This window comes from Odocoileus virginianus, chromosome 27 (assembly GCF_023699985.2).
Source record: "Odocoileus virginianus isolate 20LAN1187 ecotype Illinois chromosome 27, Ovbor_1.2, whole genome shotgun sequence".
NCBI classification, from domain to species: domain Eukaryota; kingdom Metazoa; phylum Chordata; class Mammalia; order Artiodactyla; family Cervidae; genus Odocoileus; species Odocoileus virginianus.
In genome coordinates, this window is record NC_069700.1 from 32,783,402 (window position 1) to 32,807,445 (window position 24,044).

At 50.8% G+C, this 24,044-nt stretch overlaps 1 protein-coding gene across 3 annotated transcripts in view; it reads left to right on the top strand.

Annotated features, from left to right (window-relative positions):
• CPNE5 (copine 5) overlaps positions 1-24,044 on the top strand; it is a 104,953-nt gene that overhangs the window by 27,257 nt on the left and 53,652 nt on the right. For 2 of the 3 annotated variants that reach the window (XM_070456528.1, XM_070456530.1), the window contains exons 4-9: positions 16,947-17,050; positions 18,487-18,526; positions 18,744-18,820; positions 20,575-20,634; positions 22,633-22,683; positions 22,964-23,027. In XM_070456528.1, the coding sequence (XP_070312629.1) occupies positions 16,947-17,050; positions 18,487-18,526; positions 18,744-18,820; positions 20,575-20,634; positions 22,633-22,683; positions 22,964-23,027 (396 nt within the window). The remainder of the gene's footprint in view (positions 1-16,946; positions 17,051-18,486; positions 18,527-18,743; positions 18,821-20,574; positions 20,635-22,632; positions 22,684-22,963; positions 23,028-24,044) is intronic. The other variant, XM_070456529.1, reaches the window with a different exon arrangement.

A 24,044-nucleotide genomic window follows, 5' to 3' on the forward strand; every position in this document is an offset into this window, starting at 1 on the left:
TTGATGAGGGTGTTGGATCAGATCCTCTCAAGGCCCCAGGTTTCAGACTACAACTAGTCCAAGAGTCTCCCAAGGATTTTAGACAGGAATTCTCAGCACTTCACAGCAGGGAGAGACCCAGGGGGGCTTCCAGGGAGAGAGGACACCATACCTGGGACTCAGAGGATGGAGGGAGGAAGAAAGGGCATTCCAGGAATGGGGTCTGACAAAAGCAAAGCCTGGGGCTGTGAATTGCCTGCATGAATTCACATGATGGCTGTGACTCAGTCTGACTGAGGCCCAGGGTGTGCTGGAAAGAGGTTAGCAATCAGCTCAAGAGGAAAGGAGCTTGGGACGGAAGGGTGGCACCTGCTGGGAGTCCTGTTGGGGGTCTGCAGTCTTAAATGTAATCACGGTTTCCAGAGTGAGCAGTCAGGGAACAGGCATTTATGGAGCACCTCCTATATCCCACACACTAGTCCAGGCACGTAGTGGAGGGCAAGACAGGCAGAGTCCCTGCACTGGAGAGGATTAGGATGGTCAGCAAAGAAATTGATTTCAGGTACTGATTGATAAGTGCTGTGAAAAAGGTAAGACAATGTAATGAGATAGAGAGTGACCGGAAGAAGGAAGCTGCTTTAGTTAGAGGGGTATCAGGCAAGGCCCTGCTGAGTTGAGCATTGAGTGGTGCCATGCCTAGGTCTGGGGGTGGGAGGTTCCAGACAGAGGGAAAAACAAGTGCAGAGGCCCTAAGGTGGGAACAGTCTCTCTCTACTCAAAGGACAAAAAAAGCCGGTACCGTTTGAGTGGCATGAACAATAAAGGCAATGGGCCATATGGTCATAGAGCTTGAAGGGTCAGATTCTGTAGGGCTTTGTAGGCCATGTAGGAGTTCAGACACTGCTGTTAGTGCAGTGGGAAGCTATTTGAGGGTTTTGAGCAGGAGAGTGATGTAGTCTGGTTTGTGTTTCAGAAGGACAGCTGTGTCCCTGGTGTGCAGGATGATTGCAGGGGAAAGGACAGAAGCAGGAAGACAGTTTGCAGTGCTGTGGAACTCCTGGAATGAGAGGGGTGGGCACCAGCAGCAGGGATCAGGTTGATTCATGGCCAAGAGTTTAAAAGTGAAATGAAATGACGCTCCACCCACTAGGCTGTGAGCCCAGTTTGGGATCCCTGCTGACCAACACAGGACCTGGCCCTCATCATAAAACGTAGACCTTTATCAAAAGATGGAAAGTGACAATGGACCATTATTATTGCTAAAGCCCAGAGCAAGAGACAAGCCTCTCAAGGAGGTGGACTACCAGGCCAGCATGGGGTTGGTTTTCCAGACTCTCCCCTTTTTGCAATCTGCCTCTGCAAGGAAAGTTTGCTCTTGGGAACTTCCCTGGTTGGTCCAGTGGTTAGGACTCCACACTCCCAATACAGGGGGCCTGGATTCCATCCCTGGTCAGGGAACTAGATCCCACGTGCCACAGCTGAGACCCGATGCAGTCAAATAAATAAATAAAGGTCACTCCTGAGCCTTGGGATCCTTGGGCAGTCTTTGGTGGTTTTTGTTCTTGAATTTCCAGCTGAATTTCGAGGGCCTTGACCCCCTGCCATTAGGAGCAGGCAGTCCAGGACCTAGGCCTTGCTTCTGGGAGGGACCAGGTGGAGCCACAAATACCTTCTCCCAGTCTTAGGTGCCTGCTTCCAGTCTTAGGCTTTAGAACCTGCTTTATTACCGTGTCCCTTGAAATCCTGACTTTTCCACTTCTAACCTCTCTGAGCCTTAGTTTTTTTCATCAGCAGAATGGGACTCTGGGACCCCGATGCCTGCTCATTTGGCTTTGATGGGATGAAATGACAGAATCACTCAGCTCAGTGCCTTGTTGTGCTCAATGCTTTAGTTTTTGAATGAATCCATTTTATTTTTGACTGCACTGGGTCTTCATGTTGTGCACGGGCTTTCTCTGGTTGCGGAGAACAGGGGCTATTCTTCATTGCAGTGCTCGGGCTTCTCATTGCAGTGGCTTCTCTTGTTGGAGAGCACCTGCTCTAGGCGTCTGGGCTTCAGTAGTGCGGCGCACGGGCTTAGTTGCTCCGTGGCTTGTGGGATCTTCCCAAACCCGTGATTAAACCCGTGTCCTCTGCATTGGCAGGCGGATTCTTATCCACTGTACCACCAGGGAAGTCCCATGCTCAACACTTTAAGTATGATGATGATGATGACGCACCACAGTCAGGCTAAGCTGTGGGGTGGCTCTGTCCCCGGTCCTGCTGATCCTCAACAGGAGGATGACTGACATTCCTACTGCCTTGTGCAGTCCCCACATCACCGCACCCCGTTATCCCCCGTGGCCCTCACCACATCCCTGATGAGAAAGCCGAGGCATGGAGGGGGCCCCTGCTTCGCCCAGAGACTGCTAGAAATTGGCAGCGCTGGGGCATGCTGTGGTCTTCTGAGTCCGAGGCCCTGCTCCTCTCATCTGCCCAGGCCACCAACTTTCAAAACGGGCTTTTCTAGCTCTAGGCTTTGATGTGGCGCCTCTGAGGCCGACTGTGAAATTTGTGAGTGGTTCCTGCCGCCCCTTCCCCCGTTCAGCCAGAGGTGTTTGTTAGTTCTGTGTTACACATTAGACAGGAGCCTAAGCTTCCATTTAGAGAAAGGAGTCAGCCTTTCTAGTAAACCCCGAGGATCTAGGCCAGGTCCCTTGGTAGCTGAGAAATCTATTTACTCTTTGACGTTAGCATCCAGGCACACTTTACAGCGCTGTGGCTGAGCTGCTGAGAGCGTGGGCTCTGAAGTCAAGGTAACCGGGTCCAAATCGAGGCCACCACCTTCCCAGCGGGGGCTCTTAGGCCACTGCTTAGGCTCATAAGCCTGCTGTGGGGATTAAAGGAGTTGATTCATATAAAGTGCCTAGCACATAGAAAATGCTCAGTAACGGCCCTTCCTATAAGAAGCTGTAAGTGAGACACCACTGATGATATCATTTCACTGACAGCGGATCAGGAAAAACCACTGCCGCAGTCATGCAGGGGTCTTGATGTCATTTGATAGGAACCATAGACATTTTGGGGTGTGCTAAGAAACAGGTGCTGTTATGGCAGGCTTTCTCAGGCTCCCCCACTCCCCCCAAAGTGCTATAGCCAGACCCAAGAGCCAGCGGCCCAGGCAGGACCCAGAGGACAAGCCAGTGGAGGGTGTTTCACCAGCAGCTTGGCAGCCAGGCTTATTGGTGAAAGGGCCATTCCGCCAGGAGCTGGGACAATTTAACAGATTATCTGGAACAATGACTAATTAGGAACTAAGCTTTTTGGCAGGATGTCTTTTATTATAAAGCTTGGTAAAATTTCATAGGCCACTGCCAGTGTCTGGGGCCAGAACGGGGAACCTTCTTCGTTCAGGCCTGATCACCAGGAAGGCCGTTGGAGCCCCAGGTCCCCTGTCTCTGCCCTTGACCTTTCTCACCTAGAGGCCTTGCCAAAGCAGGAAGTGGTCTGGGAGGCCATAGAAGTCGCGGTTGGCTCTGGGTGACTTTAGGTATGACTCTTGCTTTCTCTGGGCCTGGTTCTCCTCACTCTCCAAGGCAGAGGTGGCCACAGAATCTTGGACCCCTCCCATGAGAAAACCTGAGAGAAATTTCTAGGCCCGAGATGGTGGCAGACCTGGCTGGGGACCAGGGGCTGTGTGCCCCATCCCTCAGCCCATGCCCTCCTTCCTGATGCCCAGACCTCCGGCCATTCTCCCCAGCCCTGGGTGCCCACCCAGTCCTGTGTTTGCAGTGCCAAGCAGGTTCCCTTGTCCCATTTCTGTTTGAATCAGATGGCTTTCTGGCCTCTAATTTTAATCCCGGTGAACATGATTCATGAGGGTCCAGGGGTTGGGCCCTGCAGTGAAACTTTTAGAATCCCCCATTAAGGAGACATCAGTCATATATGAGAATTATAGGGGGACTCCAGCTGGTGAAGGGTGGGCAGCTTGGTGGTAGAGAGCAGTCTGTCAGCTCCCACCTCCCTCTGTCCTGGCCAACATAGTCACCGGGGGCCTCACAGCTGAGGGGAGGTCTCCGAAGCTTCATCCAGCTGTAATTTGTTAAAAGGCAAGAGCTGTGTAAATTCAGGGTCATTAGGTTGTTCGGGCTTGCAGAGCCACCCACTCATTCCTGAGGCAAGGGCTGGTGGTGAGTGAACACTGCAGGACCCAGTGCCTCGGTCACCCCTGGGGGCCCTGGCCCTCTCTTCCGACCCCCTGGAGCTCAGTTTCTTCATCTGTAAAATGGGGGTGATAATAAAGTCATCTCCCTGGGGGTCAGCGGGGGTGTGAAATGAGATCGTGGATGTCTGGAAGTCTTTTGAAGATGAGAAGCCATGATGAAAAGATTTGATGGAAGGAAGAGACCTGAGGTGGGGGGTGGACAGGGGGTGTCCACAGGCTTCCGGGACACAAGGGCATTGCTCAGAGCCAGAGCTCCACCTGGCCTGGGCTCCTGTCACCGCCCTTTTCCTAATCAGCTGTGTGACCTCCATCAGAGCACCCCATGCCCCCTCCCCTGCCTCTCTTCTCGTTGGTTGAGAGGATTTGGCTCCTTCTGGCCCTAAAATCTTCAGTTCTAAGTCAACTTGTTGTGCGTGCCATGTGCTCAGTTGTGTCCGACTCTTTGCAACCCCATGGAGTATAGCCTACCAGGCTCCTCTGTCCATGGAATTTTCCAGGCAAGAATACTGGAGTAGGTTGCCATTTCCTCTTCCAGGGGACCTTCCCCACCCAGGGATCAAACCTGCGTCTCCTGCATTGCAGGCAGATTCTTTACCTGCTAAACCATTGGTTCAAGCTGTTAATCAGTGAATGTTTACAGAAATCACAGGAAGGACCAGGACTATGGTGTGTGTGTGTGTGTGTGTGTGTGTGTGTGTAGGGGTTAGAGGTAGGGTTGGAGTTGACCAGAGGAATAGCTCGGGGGCATTCACCTGTACTACTCAGCCCCACAAGAAGAGTTAACCAGATGGAAGGGACAGTAAGCACTGAAGATGTTCAGAGGTTGCATGCATGCTAAGTCGCTTCAGTCGTGTTCAACTCTTTGTGACTCTATCGACTGTAGCTCACCAGGCTCCTCTGTCCATGGGGTTATCCAAGCAAGGATATTGGAGTGGGTTGCCATGCCCTCCTCCAGGAGATCTTCCCGACCCAGGGATTGAACCTGCATCTCTTATATCTCCTGCATTGGCAGGCAGGTTCTTTACCACTAGCGCTACTGGGAAGCCAGTTCAGTGGTTGGGCTGGAGCAAAGACTGGATAGGACATAGTCCTAGCCTCATTCACAGGCTATTAACCTCTTATTGGTGAGTGCTTGGACCAACTCCTAATTGACTAGGAGCCAGACTGCCTGGTTTTGAATCCTCTTCCTTCCAGACATTTGCTGTGTGACCTTGGGCAAGTCTCTTAGTCTCTATGAACCTTATCTTATGTGTAAAATGAAGGTGATAATAGTACTGCCTCATAGAGTTATTATGAACATTCATTATAGGCGGATCCTTTACCCCTGAGCCACCGAGGAAGCCCAGTATTATGAACATTAGATGAGTTAATATGTGGAAAACACTTAGCACCTGGCACCTGGTAGGGCTTGGTGACAGTTGATATCAGTATTGAAACCAACTGGGCGGCAGGTACTCCAGGAAGCCTTTCATGCACATTTCCTTCTAGCCTTGCCCTGGAGAAGGAAGGAGGCTGTTTTATCGATGGGGAAGTGTGCTCTCTGAGGGGTTACCCAGGTGGTCTCACATAGATAATAAGTAACAGAACCCTGGCCAGTGTGGGGCTCCTGGGCTACTGGTTTGGCTACCCCTCCACACTCCCTGGCTATAGTCTCCAGAGCCCTCTCCCCCGCCCCCCAACCAGGGTCATCTGCATGGAGCTGACTGAGAAATTGGGAGACATCCCTGAGCTGCTTCGGAGAAGGCAATGGCACCCCACTCCAGTGCTCTTGCCTGGAAAATCCCATGGACGGAGGAGCCTGGCAGGCTGCAGTCCATGGGGTCGCTAAGAGTCAGGCAAGGCTGAGCGACTTCACTTTCACTTTTCACTTTCATGCACTGGAGAAGGAAATGGCAACCCACTCCAGTGTTCTTGCCTGGAGAATCCCAGGGACGGGTAGCCTGGTGGGCTGCTGTCTATGGGGTCGCACAGAGTCGGGCACGACTGAAGCGACTTAGCAACAGCAGCAGCAGCCTGAGCTGCTTACTGTCACTGCCCCAGTAGAGAGTTGTGAGGGAGAAGAAAGGGACCAGGTTTTAGAAATCTGGAAGCAACAGAGAGAGCCTCTCCCCAGGCTGGCTTATTTCTGCATCTCTAGTGTCTGAGCTGGGGATGAACGGGTCAAGGACACCCCTCTCTCCCTCCACACCCACTAGCAGCCTCCTTGCCCAAGCCTCCTGCCCTCCCTTTTCTATCAGTGAGCAGAGTGGATTTTCTTTTCTTTTTTTTTTAAATATTTCTTTATTTTTGGCAGTCTTGGGTCTTAGCTACAGCAGGAAAATTCACTCTGGTTGTTGGTCCTGCAACTTGTGGGATCTTAGTTCCTGACCAGGAATCAGACCCGAATCCCCTGCATTGGAAGGCAGATTATTGACCATAGGACCACCAGGGAAGTCCCCAGACTGAATTTTCTTCTCTAGGCCTGGGTGGCTAAGCAAATTTTACACATCCTACTGCCTTTTTTTCTAATTGAGGCCTGGGGGCATTGCTAGGTGTTGAGGGAAGCCCACCGGAAGGCAGAGGCTGGATCTTAATGGAGCAGCTGGTTTGTAAGAGCAAAGGGCCAGCACTGCATTTTCCCCTCAGCCTCACCCTGTATGTAGAAGATGTTTGGAGAGAAACCACATAGAACTGGGGCCTCCAGGGGACTCAAGCATAGAGGACCCCTTTAGATGGAGGACCGAAACCTTCTCAGGTGTGGAGGGTGAGTAGGAAATGTTAGTGGTTAGGGCCAGGAGCGTCTCAGAGACAGGACTGAGTTCAGAGACTTGGGAGATATACCTGGGTGGCTTGGCCACCAGGATTTGGGATTTATAAAGAACCAGAGCGTGGACTCATATATTTACAGAGGATGTTTTATGCCTCAGGTTCTCTTCTAAGTATGTCGTTGTTGTTCAGTTGCCCCGTTGTGTCTGACTGTTTGTGACCCCATGGACTGCAACACGCCAGGCCTCTCTGTACCTCACCATCTCCCAAAATTTGCCCAACTTCATGTCCATTGCATCGGTGATGCCATCCAGCCATCTCATCCTCTGACGCCCTCTTCTCCTCCTGAAGTATATTACATACACTAAATCATTTAATAATGCTCCAACAACCCTATAATGTATGGATAAATGGTCATTTCCATTTTATGGAAGAGGAAATTGAGGCTCAGAGAGGTGAAGGTGTTGCAGGAGGTGGGACCCCTTTCAGGGCCTAAGAGTGGGCTTTTCTCTAACACTCAGAAATGAATTGTTCCAGAAAACACGTGTGCTGACAAAGCAAAAGACTTTATTGGGAAGGGGCACAACAGGTTAAGGGAACCCAGGAGAACTACTCTGCCACGTGTTCACAGTCTTAGGTTTTATGGAAAGTGAAAGTTGCCCAGTTGTGTCCGACTCTTTGTGACCCCATGGACTACACAGTCCGTGGAATTCTCCAGACCAGAACACTGGAGTGGGTAGCCGTTCCCTTCTCCAGGGGATCTTCCTAACCCAGGGATCGAACCCAGGTCTCATACACTGCAGGTGGATTCTTTACCAGCTGAGCCCCCAGGGAAGCCCAGGTTCTATGGCGATGGGATTAATTTCTGGGTTCTCTGACCGGTCATCTTGCTGGGCCCATGTTTGGTCTGACTCAGGGTCCTTCCTGGTGATGCGCGCATCTCTCAGCCAATATTCTGGGAGGATCCCAGTGCAAAGGATTCTGGGAGGTTGGTAGGACATATTATAGGCTGGCATCTCCTTACTCTTTTTGGCCTCTCCCAAATTCTCCCGATTAGTTTTTCAGCTGCAGCTCCCTGTTCCTTATCAGGACCTCCTGTTGTGAGGCAGCTCATGCAAGTGGTTATCATTGTGCCTGACCAATGTGATCAATTTTGGTCAGCAGTTCCCTAACAAAGGAATTTGACCAAGTCACACAACCAGTGAGTAGCTGAGCCAGGATTTGAACCCAGGAAGTCTGGCCTCAGACTGCTTTATCAACTACTTTATTGCCTTCTGTGGGAAACCCTAAGATCTGTCTTCAAAGCTTGAATCAGTGGTTTTTAAAGCTTTCTGAAGATATGCTTCCCTTTGAGAAATTGATGAAAACCATGGGTTCTCTCCCCAGAAAATGAGGACATGTACAGACATTTGCATTCAATTTCAGGGCATCACAGCCCCCTCAGAGCTGGTTCTAATCTGTCAGTTACCCTTCCCTGCTGGGCTTTCAGGCACCTGTGTGGATGGGGCCAGGATGTCTACTTTCTACAGAGTAAAGGCTGTGATGGGAGCTTTGGTCCCTGAGAGTCCCCACGGAGTCTCACAAGTGGGATGGCATCCCATCTGGGATGGGCTGTGCTGGGATCCTGCATCCCAGAGGGCTGTCACGGACCTTGCGTATCTAGGCTGCATGGCAGGAGTCACAGACTTTACTGGTGACATTAATGTTACAGTGTCTGAGAAGAATGGGGTGGAGGTGGGGACTGTTCTTGGTTTATGGTCCATTAAATTTGGAAATTGTATGAGTGTATGAATGTGTTTGTGAGAGAGAAAATTTGTCAGTCAGGGGCCCAGCAGGAAGGAGAATTCTAGTCAACTGGTTTCACTGAAGAGATTTAATGGATTTCTTTCAAAGGTGTAGGTGAGGCTGAGGACACCCACAAGGGACGGTGCAGCACTCCAGGCCTGGCAAAGACAGGGAGCTGTTCCCACCCAGGCTTGAAGGGGCAGTGGGAGGAGACAGTGTTACTGTTAGGGGAAGCTCACTGATTGAAACCGCCCACCCTGGCCAGGCACCGCAGTAACCATTTGCATGAGCTGTTTTAGGACAGGAGGTCCTGGTAAGGAACAGGGAACTAATAAGCGTCCACCAACCGGAAGAGTTCGGGAAAGGTCAAAAGGAGACACCACCTGTCTGATCACCTCCCAGAATCCTTCTCTCTGGCATCCATCTTGGCTGAACAAGGCGTGCACCACCAGGAAGGACTCTGAGTCAGAATGATTGGCTAAGGACAACCCGGAAACTAATCCCATCACCGTAAAACCCGAGACTGCAAGCCAGCTCTGCAGAGCTGTTCTCTTGGGTCCCCTTACCCTCCTGCTCTCCACCCGGACGCCCTTTCCCAATAAAATCTATTGCTTTGTCAGCACATGTGTCTCCTCGGACAATTCATTTCCGAGTGTTAGACAAGAGCCCAGTTTCGGGCCCTGGAAGGGGTGCCCCTTCCTGCAACACCAGGACAGTGTGGTGGCGCAGCTCCCCACCCGCCCCCCAAAATCTGCACTTCTCTGTGTAACACAACCCTTGAGAACCACTTAATTTAGTCCTCAGAGAAGTTCCAAGTCTGCCTCCCCCCTCTGAGGGTCTCACTGGAACTTATGATATGTAATTAATGCTGCTTAATTGATTTTCTTGGGGCTTAGTCATAGGGGTTTTAGGACCCCTTGGGAGCATCTTTTGTAACATGTCAGGAGCTTTTCCCACTGGGTTTGGTTGCCAGGGACAAGAAGTAAGCTTTTCGGAGGGTGAATACCCTGAATTTCCAGGCTTATATCTCATTTGTTCTTTCTCTTTCTTTCCTCTGGGAGGCTGTCCCCATCAGTGGGGTCAAAGTCCCCTCACCACCTAATCATTCAGCCTCTTCCCCAGTTTCACACCCCAGCCTGCTCAGTCCTGCACTTGCCACCTACCCAACAATTCTCTAGGGTATTAGAGAATCACTTGTTAAAACAGAGAAGATTTCGAGCTTCCCTGCAGCTTTGTTAGAGAATTCCTGTGGCCCCCAGTGTTTGGTGGTCTGTTCCCCAGACTATAAGCAATGTCAGGCCCCCTCCCATCCTTAGAGACCAGGTATGGACAAAGGGCTTCAGAATGGGCTTCAGAGGCACAGATCCTTCCTGGGAGCTAGAAAAAGGATGTTCTGGGAGCTGGCTGACTTGGCTGCGGATTCTGGGTGGTGAGGGGTTAACCTACTCACCCCTCCCCCTCACCCCCCATCCCGCCCCCCAAGCAGAGCCAGGTCTCCTGCCTCTGTCTGCTTCCTTCCCACTGCTAGTTCCCTAGTACGCCATCTCTCCAAGTCCCTTAGGCTTGAAAGTGCTCTAATTCTATGTAGAATGAAATATAGCCAAATTGATTTTTTTTTTTTTTAACTATCAGTTCATCTGTGTTCTGACCATCATGAATAGGAGTGTAAATTGGGTCTGACAGGGACCCAGTGGCTCCTTGGATTTTTTAAATCCAAGTTTTCACATCTTTTTCTTTGTTAGTAACCCAAGTAATGAAGGCTATAAAACATCTTTAGTAAGTGCCTGGGTTGAAGATTCCATACGCGGTAGTTTGTGACATGCATATGTTAATTACTCCCCGTCCTGGTAATTCATCACTGCCCAGCCAGGCTCGCTTGCCCTCCTTCTTGCTCTAGGAGATACTAGGTGCCCTTGGAGTCCTCCTCCCTGTCCTGTTTCCAGGGGAACTCCATTTTCTTCTCTGGCAGAGATCAATCTCTAGGGAATTCCCCTCTATTGAAGCCTCGAGTGCCGTTTCAAAAGCAGCGCTGTCATCTTCCCTAATGGGTGTTTTCCTTGGAGTCTCTGCCAGGAGTGGAAGGAGGAGGCAGGCTGCACAAAGGCATACTTGCTCTTTCTGGGCTGGGATTTTTATATAAAATCCTGCCGGAGAGATTTTTTTTTTTTTTAATGTGTTTGAGAGAGGAAGGCAGTGTATTGAGGAGGAGGTAGGTCCCTCTCTTAAAAGAGGATTCTCTGGAACCTGGGTGTTTTCCTGGAATAGTCTACATTCTAGAAAGCTATTAGGAGAAATTTTGTTTGCATCTGAAGACAAGAGGTATTAAAAATTAGCAAAGCCAGGAGAGGAAAATTCGGGAACTCTTTTGGAACCAGGTTATACATTATAAGATTGTTATGGAATTTGGTGGGTGGGGCAGGAACCCAGTCTTAATTCAACTCAATGTCCTCCCCAGGGACTTGCACATAGGGAGGCTTCTATAAATGATTATGAACTAAACCTCATATTTATTTGGCTTTCATAATGCTTGAGGACTCTTGGCAGTTAGATGAAGGAAAAAACATAAGGAGCTTTGGAGTTACACATACTTAGATTTAGACCCAGCTCTGCCTAGCTCTGTGACTTTGGGCAAGTTACTTACCTCTGATTTTCAGTTTGCTCACTTGCAAAATCCCTGGAGAAGGAAATGGCAGTCCACTCCCATGTTCTTGCCTGGAGAATCCCACGGACAGAGGAGACTGGTGGGCTACAGTCCATGGGGTCACAAAGAGTCAGACATGACTGAGTGACTGAGCACACACTTGCAAAATGGGTAACAACTCACGGAGTTTTTGTGAGAATTGAAAGCGATGAGTTCAGTCACTCGGTCATGTCCGACTCTGCGACCACATGCGCTACAGCATGCCAGACTTCCCTGTTTTTCACCATCTCCAGGAGTTTGCTCAAACTCACATCCATCGAGTTGGTGATGCCATCCAACCATCTCATCCTCTGTCGTCCCCTTTTCCTCCTGCCTTCTATCTTTCCCAGGGTCTTTTCCAGTGAGTCACCTCTTCACATCATGTGGCCAAAGTCTTGGAGTTTCAGCTTCAGCATCTGTTCTTCCAATGAATATTCAGAACTGCTTTCCTTTAGGATTGACTGGTTGGATCTCCTTGCAGTCCAGGGGACTCTCAAGAGTCTTTTCCAACACCACAGTTCAAAAGCATCAATTCTTCGGCACTCAGCTTTCTTTATAGTCCAACTCTCACATCCATACATGACTACTGGAAAAACCATAGCTTTGACTAGATGGACTTTTATTGGCAGAGTAATGTCTCTGCTCTTTTATATGCTGTCTAGGTTGGTCACAGCTTTTCTTACAAGGAGCAAGCGTCTTTTTAATTTCATGGCTGCAGTTACCATCTGCAGGGATTTTGGAGCCCCCAAAAATAAAGTCTGTCACTGTTTCCATTGTTTCCCCATCTATTAGCCATGAAGTGACGGGACTGGATGCCATGATCTTAGTTTTCTGAATGTTGAGTTTTAAGCCAGCTTTTTCACTCCCCTCTTTCACTTTCATCAAGAGGCTTATTAGTTCTTCTTCGCTTCCTTCCATAAGGGTGGTGTCATCTGCATGTCTGAGGTTATTGATATTTCTCCCTGCAATCTTGATTCAGCTTGTGCTTCATCCAGCCCAGCATTTCACATGATGTACTCTGCATAGAAGTTAAATAAGCAGGATGACAACATACAGCCTTGACGTACTTCTTTCCTGATTTGGAACCAGTCTGTTGTTCCATGTCCAGTTCTAACTGTTGCTTCTTGACCTGCATACAGATTTCTCAGGAGGCAGGTAGACTACCAAAGGTAGTCTGGTATTCCTATCTTTTGAAGAGTTTTCCACAGTTTGTTTTGATTCACACAGTCAAAGGCTTTGGTGTAGTCAATAAAGCAGAAGTAGATGTTTTTCTGGAACTCTTGCATTTTTGATGATCCAGCGGATGTTGGCAATTTGATCTCTGGTTCCTCTTTCTTTTCTAAATCCAGCTTAAACATCTGGAAATTCACTGTTCATGTACTGTTGCAGCCTGGCTTGGAGAATTTTGAGCATTACTTTGCTAGCATGTGAGATGAGTACAATTGTGAGGTAATTTGAACATTCTTTGGCATTGCCTTTCTTTGGGATTGGAATGGAAACTGACCTTTTCTAGTCCTGTGGCCACTGCTGAGCTTTCCATATTTGCTGGCATACTGAGTGCAGCACTTTCACAGCATCGTCTTTTAGGATTTGAAATAAGTCAACTATAAAGATCCACTTAATCTACTGACTATTCAGTAAGGGGCTCAATAAATGTTAGTTTTCTTCCTTCCTCCTGCATGCATGCTAAGTTGCTTGAGTCCTGTCCCTATAGACTGTAGCCCTCCAGGCTCCTCTGTCCATGGGATTCTCCAGACAAGAATACTGGAGTTGGTTTCCATGCCCTCCTCCAGGGATCTTCCCCACCCAGGGACTGAAATTGCGTCTCTTATGTCTCCTGCATTGTCAGACAGGTTCTTTACCACTAGTGCGATCTGGGAAGACCCTGTGTTCCTACTGAGAATCTGTGATTCTTAAAACCATCTGCAGCTTAAAATTATGTAGGGAACTTTTTAAAAATACAGTTGTTCAGACCCCACCTGGATTTAATTGGCCTGTGGTAGGGCTTGAGTATGGGTTTTGTTTTTGTTTTTGTTTTTTTTGATCCTGCCTCAAGCCTTGTGAGATTTTTAGTTCCCCTGGCAGGGATCAAACCCTCACCATTGGCAGTGAAAGCGCAGAGCCCTAACCACTGGACTACCAGGGAATTCTGAGCATGGGTTATTTTGAAAATAATCTCTTGTTAAAGGACACATTTTTTAAAGATAAAATAATGATTCCCACAGAAATATAAATTGAACACATAGTAAAATTTTATTCAACTTATTCATTAATGAGGGAACCAGTAAGATGTTATAACTGGTTCAAATCCAGCAACACAAACACATACACAACCACAAATGCTGAGATGAATTTACAAATAGATGCAAATCCACTGGGTAATAATCAAATAATCAATTGCATTCCACTGAGGGAAATTCATTTGCATTTCTGTGGATAAGAATCATTTGCATTACGTTATGCTTTCTGTAATTTACAGAGTTGTAAAAAAGCTCAGAGGTAGTGAAAGAGGCAGACCTCTATGAAATCACATACCTGGACTAGTATGTGAAACAGGACACCCAGTGATCTGTTTTTGGGTACACGTCAATGACTCCCATGCTTCCCCAGCCAGAGGAGCGCACCCTGCCTTAGACCTTTGCATGTAATTCTGTGATGACTGTTCTCCCACTGTCTTGTAGTTATTTTGAGTCTGAGCTGTCTCACCTATGACAGAGGAGTCCTGAAGTATAGGATTCATATTCTATTTATCTTTGTAGCCCAGGACCCACCACACTGCCTGGCCTGCTTTGTAAGTGCTTAAAAACAGTTGAATTCATAATTGAATTGAATTGGATAACTTGACGAAACAAGCAGAACAAGTAGTGTTTTTGTTTGTTTATTTTTGGCTGCTCTGGGTCTTGGTTCCTGTGCTCAGGCTTTCTCTAACGGCAGTGAGCGGGCTTCTCATTATGGTGTCTTCTCTCGTGGCATGTGGGCTCTAGAGTGTAGGCTCAGTAACCTTGGCTCATAGGTTTAGTTGCCTCACCCAGACCAAGAATCGAACCCATGTCCCCTGCGTTGGCAGACGGATTCTTTTTTATTTTATTTTAAACCTTTTACTGGGCTATAACCACTTAACAGTGCTGTGATAGTTTCAAGAGAATCGCAAAGCGACTCAACCATACGTCTACACGTATGCATTCTCCCCCAAACTCCCCTCCCATTCAGGTTGGGTAGGCTGATTTTCAACCACTGGGCCACCAGGGTAGTCCCAGAACAAGTCATGTTATTTTCCATCTCGTGATGAGGAAGCTGAGGCCTTGAAAGTCTCTGATCTTGTCACATAATCAGCTTGTGATAAAGTTGGAACTCAAACCCTGTCATCCATTCCCTCCTTCTATCTTACTTCATTCAACAATGAGTAGCTGCTCTGCACCAGTCACTAGGAGCAGTGGGCTTCTGCCATCCTTGCTCTCGGAACCTTACATGTAGGGCAACACGCTTAGAGAACGTGAGCCAGAATGCCTGCAGTCAGCAATTATTAGCCTTGCGACTCTAGACAAATTACTTGGCTTTTCAGTGCTTTCATTTCCTCATCCATAAAATAGGGAAGTGAAGTGAAGTGAAGTTGCTCAGTCGTGTCCGACTCTTTGCGACCCCATGGACTATAGCCTACTAGGCTAGGAGCTACTAGGCTCCTCAGTCCATGGGATTTTCCAGGCAAGAGTACTGAAGTGGGTTGCCACTTCCTTCTCCAAAAAAAATAGGGACGCCTACCATAAAAGGATTAATTAAGGGAATACAGTGCAAAGTGTTTACAGCAGCTGCTGGTGCTATAATCATCTGTGAAAGATGAGGAAAACTTGGATCCTCCCGTTGCTTGAGAAGCTCTATTGGGATGAAAACAGTAGATCATAGTTAGGGCATGTGGTGAGTGCAGTCATAGGGATATGAGGCAAACTATCGGAGTTGGAGAGCCGGACTTCTGGGGAGCTGAGTCCTTAAGCATTAGCATGGGAAACCACATGGGGTTTCCCACGTGGCTGAGTGGTAAAGAACCCACCTGCCCAGGCAGGAGACACAGGGGACTCGTCTTCAATCTCTGGGTTGGGAAGATCCCCTGGAGGAGGAAATGGCAACCCACTCCAGTGTTCTTGCCTGGAAAATCCCATGGACAGAGAAGCCTGGCGGGCTACAGTCCATGGGATCGCAAAGAAGCAGACACAACTGAAAGACTAACACACTTCAGCCACTTAAACAACGGGGTCATGAATCTGGGTTCAGCTCTGCGGAGTCCTTTGCCTCAAGGTCTCTCACAAGGCTTCGGTCAAGGCGTTGGCCAGGACCTCCGTTCCTTCAATGCTGGGCTGGGGCAGGATCCCCTTCTAACTTCACTCAGTGGTTTTTGGCAGGATTCAGGTTCTCAGGGGTGGTCCCTTGCTACATGGGCCTCCCCATAGGTCAGCTCACACTATGGCATCTGGCTTCATCACAGTGAGCGAGAGAGACAGGGAAGGTGCCCCAGACAAAGCCAAAGTCTTTTTTTTTTTTTTCTGGCTGTGCTATGTCTTTGTTGTGGTCCTTGTGGCATGGGAGCTTCTCTGGTTGTGGATCACAGGCTTAGTTTCCCCCCAGCATGTGGGATCTTAGTTCCCCTACTAAGGATCGAACCTGTGTCCCCTGCATTGGAAGGCAGAATCCTAACCACTGGACCATCAGGGACGTCCCACCATAGTCATTTATAACGTAACCTCAGAAGTGACTTGTGCTCTAGTCCAATCTTCATTAGAAGCTCGCCATCGGCTCCAGCCCACGTTCAAGAGGAGAGGATTACACAAGGGCATGAACAGCAGGAGAAGGGATCTTCAGAGATCCCACAGCCCCTGTCTCTGCCTTGTGTTTACCATTGGGGCATCAAATCGGTACGCCTAAATCGAAATCAGTCCAAGAAGGAAGGTAATCATGGAGGTAGCACAGGTTCAGTGGTGGCTCACAGAGAGTTGTCTGGTTGGAAGAATCAGGACTGTTTCCTGGAGAAGGCGGCATTAACAATGGACTTTGAAAGAGTGAAGGACATGCCATTGGCCAAGAAGGGGAAGCCAGGTGAAGGATACAGTGTAGGCAAAGGCAGGGAGGTGGGCAAGTGAAGGGCCTGCTCAGATGTCCAGATATCAAAACCATCTCACTTGGGAATTCCCTGGCCATCCAGTGGTTAGGACTCTGTGATTTCATTGCTAAAGATCCCAGTTCGATCCTTGATTGGGGAACTAAGATCCCACAAGCCAAAAAAACCCCACAAAAAAACAAAAAAACACTACCCCACTTGAGTGGAACCTATGTAAAGAAAGGGAGAGTTAAAGGGATGGCAGTGGCAATTAGAACCAAAGGTAGATGGCTTCCACTGTTAGATAAGGGAGCTCTCTCCTTGACTGGGGGATAAGTGTGGGGATCAGGGGCTGGACAAGGCGTGGTTTCCATTACCACCAGGTTCAGGACTGAGGGGCTCCGAGTCCAGTGTTCCCCTGTCCCTCCAGCCTGGATGCGAGACCCACGCCCCTTCTCCTCTTGCAGTTTGGACGCACCGAGGTCATTGACAACACACTCAATCCCGACTTTGTGCGCAAGTTCATCGTGGATTACTTCTTCGAGGAGAAGCAGAACCTCCGTTTTGACCTGTAAGTAGAAGATGGTGCTGAGGTTGGAGCTGGGGAGGGAACCACGGTGGGGAGGTAGGGCTCCAGGACCTATTGTTGGGGCAGTGGTTTACTCACTTGGGAAGGTAGGAGAGCTGTCACATCAGAGGAAGCCAAGGGTTGACCTGGGAGAAAAGGGACTCTTAGCTGAAGTCCAGCCCCACGCACATCAGGAGATGGAAGAGAGGTGGGGAGAGGGAACAAAGACACCCCGCTTTGGTCTAGTGTGGAAGCACACTGGGCAATTACCTGATTCTGGGGCGGGTGGTTGAGGAAGATCTTGGGGGCAACTCCAGTTCTACCCCCAGGGAGCCCAAGTCCCCAGTGAACTTTCCCTCTGTCAAAGCTGGTTCTGGGGGCGGTGTCCCCACCAGTTTCCCCTCCTTCAGGGGTTACCCAGCTGACCGGACTCAAAGCATCTGTGTGTTCATCACAAGGATGCCGAATGCCCCCCTCTCCTGAGGTTAAAGGTGACAGTGGGGTTTTAGTCTGGTGAGTAGGTAGAGGAGTGTTCTGTTGTTTTGTTCAGGATGTAGGGTGGTTAGAAAGGACTGTGCCCCCAGAGAACTGTGGACGGAGTGGGGAAAAGGGGTTGGCAAAAAGGGAGCAAAGGGAAAAAATGCAGTAAAAAGGAGACGAACGTGGAGGGAGCAATAGGAGGACTTGAGGGCCAGGGCAGTCAATGCAACCCATTGCAGGGAAGTCAGCTTCCCAGATGACACTACTGGTAAAGAACCTGCCTGCTGATGCAGGAGACACAAGAGACACGGGTTCAATCCCTGGGTTGGGAAGATCTTATGGAAGAGGGCATGGTACCCCATTCCAGTATTCTTGCCCGGAGAATCCCATGGACAGAGGAGGCCTGGCAGGCTACAGTCCATGGAGTTGCAAAGAGTCAGCCACTACTGAGTGACTAACACATACACAACTTATATATGGGCTTCCCTGGTTGCTCAGTGGTAAAGAATCCACCTGCCAATGCAAGAGATGTGGGTTTGATCCCTGGGTTGGGAAGATCCCCTGGAGAAGGAAATGCCAACCCACACCAGCATTCTTGCCTGGGAAATCCCACGGACAGAGGAACCTGGAGGACTGCAGTCCATGGGGTCGCAAAGAGTTGGACATGACTTATTGGATAAACAACAACAACATAACTTATATATAGTGAAGTGCCCAAATCCTAAGAACCCTACCCCATGATGCATTCTGATATCCATTTATCACCCAGATCAAAAGACACACTAGGTCTAGCACTTTAGAAGGCTCCCATTTATATCTCCCTGCTATTACTCCCAGGAATGTCTACTGCATTAGTGCTTGGTTTGGGGAGAGCATGGGTTCTGGCTCAGCTCAAGAAGCCAGACAGTTCAGGGCAGGCTGCCCCAGCTGCCTTCACCATCTCTCTGTATTCCCTGCAGGTATGATGTTGACTCCAAGAGTCCTGATTTATCCAAACACGTGAGTTCTGCCAGTGCCTGCCCAGCAATTCTGAAAGTCTCCTAAATGCCAAACTCTGAGTTGGCCTTGGGTTTCACTGTGACACAGAGTGTGTGTCTGACGCTATAGCCTGTTAATTCAGAACCCTTGTATACCCAGGGGTGGGGTGATGGGGGAGGTGATGGTGACTGTGAGCCTAGTGGTTGACAGTGGTCTTTTTTGCACCCTGGATGTGCAGGATTTCCTGGGCCAGGCCTTCTGCACCCTTGGAGAGATTGTGGGGTCCCCTGGGAGCCGCCTGGAGAAGTCCCTCACGTAAGTATACAGGGAAGTGGAGCCTGTCTGGGTTGCTTCCTCAGCGATGGTCCAACTGCCTGTTCATCTTTGCTGAGGGTTGGCTCAGGGGAGGGGCAAGCCGTCAGCCAGTCATCGTGGGCAGTCGGAAATACAGGGACTGAAAGAGCTTTGCCCTTGCAGGACTTTTAACCCAATTATCTTGGAGGGACCTCAGCTCACTTACTAGAGCCTCACATTCTTTAGAATGACCTGAGACATTATCTAGTCCTCTCCCATCCCCCGACCCCATCATTATATAGGGGAAGAAACTGAAGCCCAGAGAGGGAAGTGATTTGCCCAAGGCCACATAGCTAGGAAGTAGAAGGGCTAGGATTTGAACCTAGGGATCTGCTTACATTGAGTAGTCTTCAGATTGTTCCAATGGCAAGGCCCTCCCCGTCCCACCCTGCCCCTGCATCACAGGGTTTTCAGTGCTTTAGGGGGAAACTATTACACTGAACAGGCTCCGCCATGAGGAGTCCCAAGGCTTCTCACAGTGGAGCCTGGGGGTGGCTTCAGGGACCAGCCAGGTTGGCCAGGCAATGGGGTGACCTCTCTTGTCCCTCTCAGGAAGCCCCAGGAGCAGGGACCAGGCAAGAAAGGCCTGCCAACTGGGACATGTGTCCATGTCACAGGGCAGGGTGGGCAGAAAAGCGCACCCCCACCTCCGCTTCTACCAATTTCACACTGGACGCTGTTCCCTCACCATGATCAATAACTGCAGAATGTGTTATTGCGGGGAGGGGACTGGTCTCTTTCCCAGGTCCTGTCTCTAACCCCCAATAACTGTGTGGAAACTTCAGAGCCTCCAGAAAGTTCTTCTGTCCCCCAAATGGTCTCCTCCCCTGGCTTCACAGAATATAGTTATAAATAGCTATCATTTCTTGAGCCTAGGGAGTAATCCCATGTTTAAGGGCTCTGAAGCTTATAGAATTTGGGTCCCAGGAGTGAGTGTGTGTCTGCCCCTCTTAGCTCCCAACTGCCTGGGTCAAAAGCTCATGAGTTATTTGGGTCTGTTTCCTGTGTTGCCCCCTGGCCCTCCAGGGGTGGAGGGGCACACCTTCCGGGGGCTGGGGGGCGGGGGGGTTGGAGAAAGACTTTGGATTGGGGAGGAGCCAGTGGGAGGAGTTTTAAAGGTCAAACAGGATCTAAAATGTGGAGATGCAGGGTGCTGGTGAAGGAGGGGACCTACTTCCCCCACTGAAGCTTTCCCACATCCAAGTTTAGTTGCTCCTCTGGCTAGACCTATGAATGGCTTCCTTTCAAGGGGTGTCTGTTCTGGGCCAGACAGTGTTTCGTCTCTGTGACCTCACGAGGTCAGTCTCCCCATTTCACAGCCTAAACACTGAGCCTCAGAGAGGCCACGCAGAGGTTCTCAAACTGAAGCAGGCATCAGCATCCCCTGGAGAGCGGATTTCGCACAGACCGCTGGGCTCCAACCCCAGGTCCAGGCGATGGCGCGAGAATTTCCATGTCTAACACAGCCCCAGGGGAGGTGATGCAGCTTGTCTGGGAACCACACTCTGAGAACCTCTGAGGTGAAGTTGCCCAGAGCGTCACCTTGTTAGGTTTGGGAAGAATACCTCTCCTTCCCCTGGCCTGTGGCTCTTGGACCTGTTCTGATGTTTGATCCAGAACAGAAACCTGTCTCCAAGAATCTTGATGATGCTGAGAGCTCTGGCCTCTCCGGACGGGGATACTCAGCTCACAGCGTGTTCTTTCTCTCTCCACAGAATAGGAGCGTTCAGCCTGAATTCCAGGACAGGCAAGCCCATGCCGGCTGTGTCCAACGGGTAGGCCACCAGACACCTCTGGCCCTGGAGTCCTCACATTCAGCCAGCTCTCAGAAGGGGGCCTCAGGGTCCTGGGTCCCTCCTGAAGGGCCCAGATGCTTGGGGCCACTCTGCAGCTGGCCCTCCCCCCACCCAGGCTAGAGCTCCAGCATCCCCAGGCCCAGGGGTCAGAGGACTTCGGGGAGCAGGGTGGGGCTGAGAGGTAGGGGCTGATTCTGGGCATCAGCAAGGACTGGGCCCTCTTCCTTCCTGTCCTCTCCCCAGGCCCGCTTTCTCCCCCTCCCACCTCTCAGCCTTCTCCTCCCTTGTCTTTATCTCCCCTCTTCTCCAGTGCTTCCACTGCTGGACATCAGCCTCCTCACAGAGTAGATTCTGCTAAACCCTCACTTTCCGCATTTGCTTACCAGCTGTGGTGGGCTAGCCAAGTTGCCCCAGCCCCCTACCCTGACCATCTGCTTTTGGTTGGCCTCCTGCAAATATGGCCATGAAGACCCTCCCACTCCTTCCCTTTCCTCTCCTGGTTGGAGAGAGGGTCCACATCTGGCAGGGGGTAGGGGGACGAGGGTAAGGAGCATCTGCTCGGGGGACCCACCTGGAGGGGCCACTGGCCTTTGCTGAGGGCTCCTAGAAGTTGCGGTCTCAGTAGCTGGACTGTCATCAGATTAGCGGGATGTAGGAAAGGGGCCTTCACAGGACCTAGGGATGCTCACAGCCCTGGAAGGGTATGGATGCTAATTTACAAGAAGAGTAGGGAAGCAGCAATTGGAGAGGGAGCAGGAGTCAGAGAGAGAAGCAGGAAGAGAGAGCAAATGGGAAGGGAGGGAGAGAGAGAAAGGCCAGGAAGGTGGGAGCTGACTGGGGCTAGAGAGCGTGGAAGGAAAGATCGGAAATAGACGAGGGGCTAAGAGGCAAGGAGAGGAGCAGATGGAGAAACATTGGACAGAGGAGGCTGGTGTAAGCATTCTGTCTCCCTGGTCAAACAAATCGATCTTTACCAGCAGGCAGGGCTGGATGGGGGTGGAGAGGCTTTGGGTTACTCAGCTGGCTTCCCAAGTCTAAGGGGGACAGGCCGGCCACCTGGCTGGAGCAGGGGACACTCCAGCTGCAGCCCTGCTCTGGCCGCCTCAGCCTCATCCGGAGGGATCCAGGCTATCTCATCAGCCCCCTGCCGAGGGCCAGCTCCCCTGCCTCCCCTGCCTCTGTTTGAAAATCTCTCCCTTCGAGAGCTGGCACTGGAGAGAGCTCCATCAGTGGTTCTCCGAAATGTGTTCCGCAGCCAGCGTGTTGTGGCCCTGAGGCTGGCTCGAGTGTGGGCTGCATTTCATCAGCTTTGCAGACTTGTAAAAGGAGCCAGGCAGGGAGAGAAATGGTGCTCTTGAGGGCCTCCTCCGTGTCAGGCATGGTGTGTGTGCATATTATTTTGTAAAATGGATGCTACAGTCACACCCATTTTATGGGCTAGGAAACTGAGACTCAGAGAGGTGCAGTAATGAGCCCAAAGTCATACAACTACTGGACAGCTGCCATTTTCTTCTCCCTCCCAGGGGCCCTGGCTGCCCTGGGACCTCCCCCCAGCTGGGGTTAGTCCTAAACATCGGAGTGGGGTGGGCTGGTACCTGGGTGGGGTGGGGTCCCTCCTGACCAAAGAAAGAGATCATGGTAGAACCCCACCCTGGGAACTTGCTCCCCTAGAGAGGATTCTCTGGGGGAGGGGGCCAACTTCACGTCCTGGCCGCCCACCTCCTAGAGGAGCCTCAGGGTTGGCCGAGATCTCTCTCCCCCAGAGAGACCCCAGCCAAGAAGTTGCAGGGGAGGGAGCCATGGGAGACGGCCTGGCAAGCTGCCACCCAGAGTACACCCGTCCTCCTGTTTCACGGCCTCTTACTGCTCTCCTTCCTCCAATGGATCAGAGTGGCTCAGAGCTGGGATGTGCCGGGACTCTGGGGATCAGCTGGGTGCAGGTTGGGGTGGCTAGCCCACGAGGTCTTTTGCCCACAGAAGTGGTCTCTGGATGGAAAGTTTGAGAACCACTGGTCTGGAAGCCTCCGGGTGAGTCTGGATGCTTTTCTAGGACTTTCAATGCAGGCAGTACCCTTCTTGGTGGGCTCTTGGGGAGCAGGGGGTGGGGCAACTCCAGGCCTGGGGGCCTGGCCCAGGAAGCAGCACCCTAGGTCACAGGAGACTCTGTCTTCTTAGGGGCTTCGGAGCAGATCTGCTGGATGGTGGTGGGGAGGCGAGGGGAGGATGAAGAGGGCTGATTCAGGGAGAGCTCAGGCTTGTGGCTCTGTCTTTGTCTGACTTTCCATTCTCTCATCTTCTCCTCTCTCAGCGGCGTCCCAGGGAAGAAATGTGGCACCATCATCCTGTCTGCCGAGGAGCTCAGCAACTGCAGGGTGAGTGGCAGAGGGACCGTAGGACAAGACCTGGGGGTGGAGTGGGGAAGGGGCGGTGACGGAGGGCAGGCTGGCCTCCCTGGGACCCTGGGACCACAGGGTGTCCTTGGAGGCACTGGGGGAGGGCAGGGCTCTTCAGTCTACCTTGGCTATCACAGAAGTCCACGGCTTTGGAGCTGGAAGATGTCTCCCCTTTTCAGAGCTGAGCTGACTGAGGCACAGAGAGAGGAAAAAGCTCGCCCACGGTCAGCCGCTGAGCTGGGCTGGGAGCCCTGGTCCACTCCCCGTCACGGCCACGCTCGCTTGTCCTTGAGCCAAGACTGCCTTGGCACCAACACTGGCAGCGGAGAGGCCTTTTCAGTCTGGGAGGCTGGGCGCTTGGCATTTAGTTGTCATTTTTCACTTTTAGCTCTGGAGTAGGGTGATGCCCCTACATGGGGCTGAGGGGGTGAGAGCATGTGGTTGGGGTGTGTGTGTGTGTGTGTGTGTGTGTGTGTGCGTGTGTATGTTGGGAAGCCAGAGTCTGCAGTCCTACGCAGTCCTTGGTTTTGCTTCTTCTGTGTGACTGCAGAGAAGCAGGAGGTAGGGACAACTTGGGGGTAGCTGGGGGGGAGCCAGGATCTTTAATAACGAGGCTATAGTGTCCCAAACTCTGCATTCGGGGGCTTCCAGTTGGAGAATAAGACAGAATTGATATTCTTTGGGAAGTACAGCAATGACTAGATCAGCTCAAACACAGTTGCTCTATCTGCTTTTTCTGTCTGTCTGTTTACCTCGGTGGGTCTGGTGGACCTTGATCTCGGGACTAAACCTCCCCCAAAGGTACACCCGGCAGAGGGCGGGGCGTGCAGTAGATGCTCACAGAGGCTGTTCGGTGAATCTGTAAATGAATGAACAGGAAGCCCAAACCAAATGTTTAGGGCATGTGGATATAACTGCTACACCTGTATATGCTGGCGATCTGGGCACTATTGGAGTCCCCACAAGGGAGAGTCAGTTCAGTCTCTCAGTCGTGTC